The sequence below is a fragment of the Labeo rohita genome, chromosome 13 (genome assembly GCF_022985175.1).
Source record: "Labeo rohita strain BAU-BD-2019 chromosome 13, IGBB_LRoh.1.0, whole genome shotgun sequence".
NCBI classification, from domain to species: domain Eukaryota; kingdom Metazoa; phylum Chordata; class Actinopteri; order Cypriniformes; family Cyprinidae; genus Labeo; species Labeo rohita.
This window is the reverse complement of record NC_066881.1, coordinates 24,517,290-24,528,454: the sequence shown is the minus strand read 5'-3', so window position 1 is coordinate 24,528,454 and position 11,165 is coordinate 24,517,290. Positions and strand designations below refer to the sequence as shown.

The 11,165-nt window shown below is 33.5% G+C and overlaps 1 protein-coding gene across 1 annotated transcript in view; it reads left to right on the top strand.

Moving 5' to 3' along the window:
- ism1 (isthmin 1) overlaps positions 1-10,844 on the top strand; it is a 22,332-nt gene extending 11,488 nt beyond the window's left edge. Inside the window, exons 4-8 of the mRNA XM_051125908.1 lie at positions 936-1,151; positions 4,505-4,778; positions 7,816-7,959; positions 8,080-8,169; positions 9,736-10,844. Coding sequence (XP_050981865.1) covers positions 936-1,151; positions 4,505-4,778; positions 7,816-7,959; positions 8,080-8,169; positions 9,736-10,253 — 1,242 coding nt within the window. The 3' untranslated portion in view covers positions 10,254-10,844. The remainder of the gene's footprint in view (positions 1-935; positions 1,152-4,504; positions 4,779-7,815; positions 7,960-8,079; positions 8,170-9,735) is intronic.
- The last annotated feature ends 321 nt before the right edge of the window (positions 10,845-11,165 follow it).

Sequence of the window (11,165 nt, the reverse complement as noted above, 5' to 3'; positions counted from 1 at the left end):
AGAAAGTCTCTGGTGTGTGTGTGTTTATATTATGGGGTGATAAGGAGCAATGTAGCACCTGTGGATAATTAGGCCATTTGAGGTGAGATTGAGTGAGTGGAGTTGCTAATGTCTCTAATCTCTCTCAGTGTAAACAAACAGTTCTGGGCTGAGCTGGATGAAACCAGTATTTGTTTCCCTTGATCTCCATCTTTAAAGTCTCTTTCGAGAACATATGGCTGGCTAAAGGGGTGTTAAAGACGTCTAGGCTGCAATCACACCTTTCAGGTGGAAAGAAAAAGAAGCTGGTGTTTGAGTAGCCTTTTACTCTGGCATTTTAAGGCATTATCGATTGTCGAAGTTTATATAACGTCATTGATTTTCCTTAATTGAACCCTCCTGGAGAAACCAGATTAGAAATTTATCTAGTTTGTGATTGGCCCAAAGTCGTCTACCAGCACTAAAAGCATCGTTAGCTAACTATGTTCAGTTCCACTGAACTCTATTGGTAATGACGGAACTTGTGAGACTGTTGTGTGCTCCTACTTGAGACTTTTTACTACTCTCATCTGCACTGACTGGAACCCTGCTTTTTTCTTGGTGGGAAGTTACAGTGTAAATATACTTTTACACTGGATCTAACATCAATTGTAGAATGTCTCCCAAGGACTGGGTGGAAACAAGCTGGTGATTGAGATGAATTTTTACATTTGTGACAACAAAGAGTCAAGAATTGTATACAGAGGGATGATTCACCCCGAGCGGTCTCCTTTAACATTTATCTTTCTTCAGAATGATTCTAGTTCTTGAATACTGGTTGGTCACAGATTTGTCACTATGCTATGCAAACAATAAAATGCTTGCATATGTAATTAGTAAGATAAAAAGAGACTTTTAAAACACACTGAGAACCACTAAGCTAATTTTTCCGTGGTTTCTGTTATTGTTTCTTGCAGAATAATGTCAATGCAGAAAGCAGTTCCTCGGTTCAGTTGGGTCCGGGTGACAGAAAGTCCCGAGTGCCTCATATTCCAGCATCTCAGCCCTGGGTTCAGAGTCACGGGACGGGGGGCAGCCTGCAGAGAGACGGACCAGGAGCTTTCCTGCTGGACCTGCAGAACTTCCCTGATCTTTCCAAAGCTGATATAAATGGGCAGAACCCCAACATTCAGGTAGGAAGATGCTCAGAATAAATGTGTTTTCCTTACATTTACCAAATCACCAATATATGAGAGCAATATCAAACGAGTAGCCATGGGATATGGCTGTATATCGGCACAGCTGTGATTAGGCTGTAGGTAATCACACTGTGCCAATATACAGCAATATCACACGGCTATGAGTGTGATATTGCATTTATACAACAGTTTGACAGCGCAAATGTCTACACTACCAGTCAAAAGATTTTAAACAGTATGATTTTTAAAGTTCTGCTCACCAAGCCTGCATTTATTTGATCCAAGCACAGCAAAAATAGTACATTTTGAAATATTTTAATATTTAAAATAACTGCTTTCTATTTTAATATATTTTAGAATGTAATTATTCCTGTGATTTCAAATTGTGAAATTTAAGACCAAAGGTGAGATTTCCTTCAGAAATCATTCTAATATTCTGATTTGCTGCTAAAAAAAACATTTATTGTTATTATTATTATGTTGAAAACAGCTGAGTTGAATTTTTCCAGGTTTCTTTAATGAATAGAAAATTCAGAAAAACAGAAGAATTTATCTGAAATAGAAATCTTTTGTAACATTATAAATGTCTTTATCATCACTTTTGATAAATTTTAACCATCCTTGCTAAATAAAAGTATTTATAACTTTTTCCCCCCAAAAATAAAAATACTGACTCCAAGCTTTTGAATGGTATAATGTATAGTGTTACAAAATAATTTTTTCTCAGATAAATGCTGATCTTTGGATCTTTCTATTCATCAAAGAATCCTTAAAAAATGTGCTCAACTGTTTTAAACATTGATAATAATAATAATAATAATAATAATAATAGTTTCTTAAACAGCAAATAAGCATATTAGAATGATTTCTGAAGGATCATGTGACACTGAAGACTGGAGTAAAGATGCTAAAAATTTAGCTTTGATCACAGGAATAAATTACATTTTTAAATGAATTCAAATTGAAAAAAGTTTTAAATATTAGAAATATTTCACCATATTACTGCTTTTGCTGTATTTAGGATAAAAAAAAAATGCAGGCTTGGTGAGCAGAAGAGAAAAAAAAAAACATTAAATATCCTACTGTTTAAAAACTTTTGACTGGTAGCGTAAATACATAAACAACAACAGAGTTTCTTTGAAAAACCCTGTTTTTTGTGTCAGTCTGACAGTTTAACAGCTGAGCCTAAGCCTCTATTACTAATTTGAAACATCACTTTTGAACTAGTAACAAAGGCGTAACTATAACAAATGGCTGGTATAGTGTGATATTACTAGAATATCACACTCCTCTCAGCCATATATATTTGCATATATAGAATATACATTTTAATAAATTTAAATATCAAATGATAATGTATCTAGTTTTTAAATACGTTTAGATTTTTGTATTAGACAAACAGTGATTTAGAAAAATAATTTTTTTGCTGTGCACAAACACAAAGACTTTTAAAGGAGACATGGCTGACCAAGCACATAAAGTAAAATCTTGGCAAGCAGAAAGCCCTGATGCACATCAGCACTTCTTTTCAAGAAGAGAGCCTTTTGGTCCCCTGCTTTCTCATTCTACATCTTTACACACACACACACACACAAACACACAACCTCTAACATTCACCTAGCTGAGTCTTAGTAACAACATACACCTGCACAGCATCGGCCGCCAAATAATCCAGTACGGGCTCCATCCACATCAAAAGCAAAAACGTGAATCTTGACCAAGAATGGCAGAAAGGATAAAGTGTATCGATGTCTTAAGATGGCAGTAAATGTGTGTGTGTGTGGTTCGGGGGGGGTGGTGTGGGCATGGGTATCTTTGATCCAAAGCATCATCTGGCTTTCATGGTCTTAAGAAGGCTGAGAGGCCCTTTGAACTTGATGTTTAGGTGGAGAGAGCGAGAGAAAGAGAGGCTAGAGAGGGGAAGCCCACCCCTTGCCCCAATCTGGGAGGCACATGTCTTACTGGTGGGGTGTTTGGGTGGGGTGGGGGTGTCACTGCAGAATGGCAGCGTCACAGAGCATGACCATGACCTAAGCCAACGTCCATCTGGACCTCTGCAAGATCACACTACCCTCCACCGTTTGATGTTCCACAAAAACCCTCTCTCAGTACAACAAACACCCTTGATCTGTATGATTATTCTCAACATGTGCAAGTAAACAAATTAGAGTCGCAATAAAAGGGACCGATGCAGACTGCGGTGTTTGATTTAGGTTTATAGCACAGCATGAAATTACTGTTTTGAAATGTGAAATTGCTGGTATGATGGTATGAAATGGTACTACTAGTACTTTGATATCACACTAAGAAATAAATAAATATAGAAATGTAAAACTTATATATACACATTTTTTTTTTTTTTTTTTTTTTTTAAATATATGGCAAAAAAATGACATATTAATACTGATTTTACTGTATTTTGATATATTATATATATATATATATATATATACATATATAAATTTATATTAATACAGTAAACAGTAAAATCAGTATTAATATTTGTAATTTTTTGCCATTTAAAATCTTTTTTATTGCATTTTAAAAAAGCTGAATTTTCTACATAAAACAAACAAATAATAGATAAGAATATATAACATTTTAAAATACTTTTATTTAAATCATTTAAATTTATATTTACATCATTTATATACTTTTGAACAGTAGTGTGTGTATTAATTAAAAGTATATATAAATTGTGTAATTTCAAAATAATTTACTATATTTGTGAAAAATTAAATCTAAAATATTATCAAATACATATCAAAAATACAGTAAAAACAGTATTGCTATTTTAAGTTTGTTCCAATTTAAAAAATATATATAAAAAAAGCTATTTTAATGTATTTTAAAGAAGCCGAATTGTAAGCATAAAACAAACAAATAAATAAGATAGGTATATTTTGAAAAACATTTATTTGTATTTAAATTATTGTAATTTATATTTACATAATTTATATACATACTTGAACAGTAGTTCAGTGTGTGTGTGTGTTAATAAAAAGTATATACAAATTGCATATTTATTTCATAATTTTTTTTGCAATTTAAAATATTTTTCTCTATTTTATATATTTTTTTAAAGTTGAATTTTCAACAGTTCTTAGCTCAAGAAACATTTCTTATTATTAATGTTATTAATGTTTCTTATTATTAATTTTTGTAATATATATTTTTTTTAAATCTTATGATCCTGTTTTAGGATGATTTAGGTATTTATTTTATTTTATTTTATTTTATTTTTTTTTTTTTTTATTTTTTTTCAAGGTATTAAATCCCTAACCTCATAATAAGTGGTGTATGCCTGAGTAAACAGTACTAATGATGTTATCCTTTAAAATCTTTAGGTTACCATAGAAGTGGTGGACAGCCTGGAAGGTTCTGAGCCAGAGAAGGGAATACGCAAAGAAAACAAGCCTGGCTGGGCAGCTCCTAACTGGAGGAACTGGTGGCAGCGTTCTTCTTCCTCATCATCCTCCTCCGTGTCCACCCCAAAGGGGCCCGACGAACAGGATTACCCCTACGAGAGCAACACGGAGGACAGCAACTTCCTCAAACCGCTCGGAGACTGGGAACGAAGAGGGACTGCTGGCGCAGGCAGCAGATCCCAGACTGAATACGGTACGTTGCAGACGAGCCTGTGTTATGGAATTATTGTCTTAATGAAGGGCTCTGCGAAGCATAAATATGGCTCTGCCATGAGGTGATGGAATCTGTAATTTGCTCGTCAGATGATTTACGCTGTCACTATAACAAAGACAGAGCTCCTTACGGAGTCTGTGATTGTAGATTTCTTCCTGTAAGAGACAGATTCCTGTGTGGCAGAGTCTGTCTCCGTGACAGAAAACACTCCTGAACATCAAAGCAGGAGAGAGAGAATCCAGAGCATCTGTTCCTCTGCTCTCTTTCTGTCTTTTTTGGTAAAGTGGAGTTAAATGAGTGAATGCGTGTTGCTGTCAGAGACTGCACTTCCTGTCAAACGCATTCTTACCCTGTCACCACTTGCCTAAACCCTTTTGCTGTAGAGGAACTCTCTTTGATCAGTGTGTGAAGGTAATACCAATCCGAAGTTAAAAATTCTCCATATAAATTTTCCTCATGACTAACACACGGTCTGTTGTGGCCGTGACTCATTCCTGAGGGTTTGCCATATCTGCTCTTGATTGGTTTATTCGTTTCCATTAGCGGTGTGTGGGGAACTGTGGCTCGTGTGGGTTTCAGGCATGTTGTTGCCTGTGAGTTGGCCCGCACTCGACTGTGACCATGTAGTTTGACGGCGCTGAAAGTAATGTTGTCTTTTTAAGACCAAAGGTCTTTGTTTTTCTCTCATCAGGGGCAGTGGATAAAGATTGTGGTTGCTCGGTTGGTTTGTGTGCATGTGTGTGTGTGTATATACGCTACCAGAAAGGTTTGGAATTATGTAATGACCAAAAGAAATGTTAAACAAATCAAAACTTCCTTATAATTTAGCTTTTTCAAAGTATCCACCCGTGGTTTCACTGCTTTTCTTTCATTATCTTGATTGAATTAAGAAAGAAAACAAGAAAGAAAGCAAGAATGAAATCAAGAATATTTCAAAATAAATTAAATTATAAAAAATATTTAAAAAGGAAACAAAATTAAACTATTATTATTATTATAATTATTATTCAAATCTAATCCATTAGTGTTGTGTATAAATATAAATGTAGATACAAAGAAAAAATGTATTTACAAAACTGACATTACAATAATAATAATAATAATAATAAAAACAATACTACTACTAATAATAATAATAATAAATGGCAACAAGTTTTTCCTAGTTACAGTTTCTATATTTTAGAGCATAAACGACTTTATTATTTTCATTATTATTATTATTATTATTATTATATAATGTTAAACAAATTCATTATAAAAAAAAATTGAGCTTTCATTTACTTAGTTTACTTTAGAAATTATTAATTATAACAACAGCAACAGTTTTGTAAATAATTTTCCTAGCCACAATGTATATATTGTAGAACATAAACATCTTAAAATAATAATAATGATAATAATAAAAACAACAATGTATTGTAAAGAATTTCCCTAGTCACAATTTCTATATTTTAGAGCATAAAATTCCTTATTAATAATAATAATAATAATAATAATAAACAAATACATTTAATAATAAACAAATACATAATAAACAAATACATTTTGTTGTTATTAAACAATTCAGCTTTGATTTACTTTAGAAATAATTTATTAAACAACAACAATTGTAGTTTGTATTTTTTCTAACCATAACATATATTGTAAAGCAATAATATTAATAATTAATAAGTAATTAACAACAATAACAATAATATTATAAAAAACACCAATATTAAATAATAATAATAATAATAATAATAACAACAACAATAATATTATAAAAAACACCAATATTAAATAATAATAATAATATTTATTTATTTATTTATTTATTTATTTATTTATTTATTTATTTATTTATTTATTTATTTATTTATTTATTTATTTATTTATTTATTTATTATTATTATTATTATTATAAGAAAATATTGCTTAGTTTAATTAATTATTAATAATTATAACAACAAAGCAACAACAAAAGTAGTTTTGTAAAGAATTCTTTATATATATTTTAGAGCATAAACATTATTATTATTATTACAATTATTATTATTATTATTATTATTATTATTAATAAAATAGTTTCGTAAAGAATTTTTCCACAATTTATATATTTTAGAGTGCAAACTACTTTATCATTATTAATAATTATTATTATTATTATTATTAATTAACAACAACAACAACGTTACAAAAAAATACATTGTTACAAAATTTTCAGCTTTAAATTTACTTTGATTTTTGCTTCAATTTAGAAATTACCACCACCACCACCAACAACAACAACAATAATAATAATAGTTTTGTAAAGAATTTTTCTAGCTATGTTACATATATATATATATATATATATATATATATATATATATTAGAGCATAAACTTCTTTATTATTAAAAAATAATAATAAAAAAAAATAATAATAATAATAATAATACAAAATAATAAATAATGTTAAGCAAATACATTACTATTATTACATTTCAGCTTTGATTTACTTATTTAAATTTTTATTTCTACACAAAAAAAATCTATAAACTTACATTGGTTTCATAATCCAACAAGAGCAGATGTTTTTGTGTCCTGCAGACCAGTTGAAAACGCCCATTGTCAGGATATAAAACTGTATGGGAATAAAATGATGGGAATGTCAGAAAACCACATTCTAGAATTTCTAGAATACTCCACTTCAATACTTCAGCAACTGTTCTGGTTGCCCCTTATCAGTGAACCAGAAATATAAGTGCAGTACAGTATTTGTATGTTATTTAAAAAGCAGTTGGAAGTCAGGATAAGTATGTAGACTTGGCTCGTTCATTCACTCACTCCCATGTGTATGAGCCAATTAGAGAGGTATGCTAATGGTATAGGCCAGCAGGCCGAGTTTTGAGCGCCTCAGGTATTTGAAACATACGGTCTGAATCAGGATCTTCTCAGTGGGACAGGAGTACAACACAACCTGTGCTTTAAATCATGTCATAGCACTCAAGTGCTAGCGAATGTGTGAAATATATTTTTTTTTCCCCTCTATTATAGACTACATAGATGGGGACGGTGACTGGAGTGGTTGGTCACCATGTAGCGTATCCTGTGGAAACGGCAACCAGAAGCGGACCAGGTCATGCGGCTACGCCTGCACAGCCACAGAGTCACGGACATGTGACATGCCCAGCTGCCCAGGTAAGAAAGCCTTTCCTTTGGAAGTTATACAAGCAAACTCCTGTTCCCAGATTCTCAAATGGCACATGCTGCCAATCTTCAAAATGAATGGTACAGAGTTAACCACTTTCTTATGTACAGGGATTGAAGATGCTTTCAAGACGGCAGCGACAGAAGTCAGTCTTCTCGCTGGCACTGAAGAGTTTAATGCAACAGAGCTCTTCGGAGTTGGTAAGTTATTTGCACTCTCGGGTTCGGTAAAAAAAAAAAAAAAAAAACCTTGGTTTCTCGACTTTAATCGATTCTCATTTTTATGAAACAATATTGATTCTTAAATCCCAATAATCTATTAGTCCAGTCTGTTTTCAGTAAATGAGTGAAACACTGTAGTGCCTCCCATCCAATAAATCGTAATAAGCTTTGTGCTTTGTTACTTTTGATATGAAACAAAGTCTCCGATTTCAAATTCTGTCCATACCAAAATAAGAGGGATCATACAAAATGCATGTTATTTTTTATTTAGTACTGACCTGAATAGGATATTTCACATAAAAGATGTTTACATATAGTCCACAAGAGAAATTAATAGTTGAATTTATAAAAATGACCCTGTTAAAAAGTTCACAGTCGCTTTATTCTTAATACTATGTTGTTACCTGAAAGATCCACAGCTTGTTTTTTTTTGTTTAGTGATAGTTGTTCCTTGTTTGTCCTGAAGTTAAACTGCCTGCCAGAAAAAACCTTCAGGTCCCACAAATTATTTGGTTCTCAGGCATTTTTGTGTATTTGAACCTTTTCCAACAATGATTGTATGATTTTGAGATCCATCTTTTCACACTGATGACAATGCAACTATTACAGAAGGTTCAAACGCTCACTGATGCTTCGGTAGGAGAAACAATGCATTAAGAGATGGGGGTGAAAACTTTTGGAATTTGAAGATCAGGATAAATTTAATTTATTTTGTCATTTGGGAAACAAGTATAAAATGAAAGTACTAAATGAAAAAAATGTGTTACTTAGGCAAAATAAGACACGTACACATCTTCATTCTGTTCAAAAGTTTACACCCCCTGGCTCTTAAAGCATAATTTTTCCTTCTGGAGCATCAGTGAGCATTTGAATCGTCTGTAATTGTTGCATATGAGTCCCTCATTTGTCCTCAGTGTGAAAAGATGGATCTCAAAATCATACAATCATTGCTGGAAAGGGTTCAAATACACAAAAATGCTGAAAAACCAAAGAATTTGTGGGACCTGAAGCATTTTTCTGAAGAACAGCGAGCAGTTTAACTGTTCAGGACAAACAGGTGACTCATGGACAACTATCACAATACATAAATAAATAAAAACAGCTGTGGATCATTCAGGTAACAACACAGTATTGAAAATCAAGTGTATGAAAACTTTTGAATGGGGTCATTTTTAGAAATTCAACTATTATTTTCTCTTGTGGACTACATGTAAACATCTCTTATGTTAAATATTTTATTCAGGTCAGTAGTAAATAAAAAAATAACATGCATTGTGTATGATCCCTCTTACTTTGGTAAAATAATTAACGTTTTGCAGATTCTGCAACTTTTGACCTCAACTGTACAACTTGCAACTTAACTTGTTATGCTGAATTTAAGAAGACTAAATCTTTAATTCATTTACTGTTTTGCAAAATGTTTCTGTATAATCAGAATCACAGCTATCAATGGTAGTTTTTAGAAACATGAAAAGTGTTAATCACATATCTAAGAATTACTTGAACTGTGTGATTCTGATTGTGATGTTGGTTCCTCCTCCTCAGATACAGACAGCTGTGAGCGTTGGATGAACTGCAAGAGCGAGTTCCTCAAGAAATACATGAGCAAAGTGGCCAACGACCTACCCAGCTGTCCCTGCTTTTACCCAACCGAGGTGGCCTACAGCACCGCAGACGTCCACGACGCCACCACGAGGCGCAACTTCCGCTGGAAAGACGCCAGCGGACCAAAGGAGAAGCTAGAGATCTACAAACCCACTGCTCGCTATTGCATCCGCTCCATGCTCACGCTGGAATCCACCACCCTGGCGGCCCAGCACTGCTGCTACGATGACAGCATGAAGCTCATCACCCGAGGCAAAGGAGCCGGGACGCCCAACCTCATCAGCACAGAGTTCTCCGCTGACCTGCACTACAAAGTGGACATCCTACCATGGATCATCTGCAAGGGCGACTGGAGCCGCTACAACCAGGCTCGACCTCCAAATAATGGACAGAAATGTGCAGAGAACCCTCAGGATGAGGACTACTACAAACAGTTCGAGGAGGCCAGAGAGTTTTGAGCTGAGAAGCTTCTAAAACGGAAGCAGGACTCGTTTCGAAAACTGGCTGTGAGTTTGAACAGGACTTGCTATGAAAAACAGACGGCACAGCCAACAAGAAGCACAGATCTTCATATGGTTTCCCTCAGAACCTCTCGTTCTTTTCATGGAAAGAATAACAAGTAACTCATCATGGTTCTCTTTGTATTGTTTATCTATATTTCTTGGGCTATCAGATTTTTTTATAAGGAGTAAAAGGGAAAACTAAAGGGAAGTCATATCAGGAATCACCCTACCAATAATGGGCTGACAGCAAGAGTTTTGCATGCTTGTTTTATGCCCAACATGCATCTCCTCAGGATTCTTGGACAGATTCAAGAATATCGGATACAATATTCAGGTTCCTGTGTAAACATGCATATATTTGTCTAGTTGGATGAACAGAATTCCTATATTATGTCCTGTTGTATCACTTTTCCTTTTTTGTTAAAGACAAAACAGTCCCGCATAATCTTTGCAAAGTATTTATTGAGTCATAGTTATGTGTCGATGGTAGGGGTTTGTGCATATAGATGTATGGACACATTTTGAGTGCTAAATAAATAGTCCATGTCACACTAAACGTCAAATGTTGCCGACTCTCAATGTATTGAAGACCCTTTTTACAATATGTAATATTTGGGATCGTTTGAAGCTGCATTTAAACTGCATTTTGGAAGTTCAAACTCGGGGCACCATAGCAGTCCATTATATGGAGATAAATGCTGAAATGTTTTCCTCAAAAAACAATTTCTCTACGACTGAAGAAAGGAAGACGTGAACATCTTGGATGACAAAGGGATAAGTACATTATCTGTAAATCTTTGTTCTGGAAGTGGACTTCTTTAAGAAGCGATAATATTATAATAAGATTACCTTCCTACGTCATGGGGT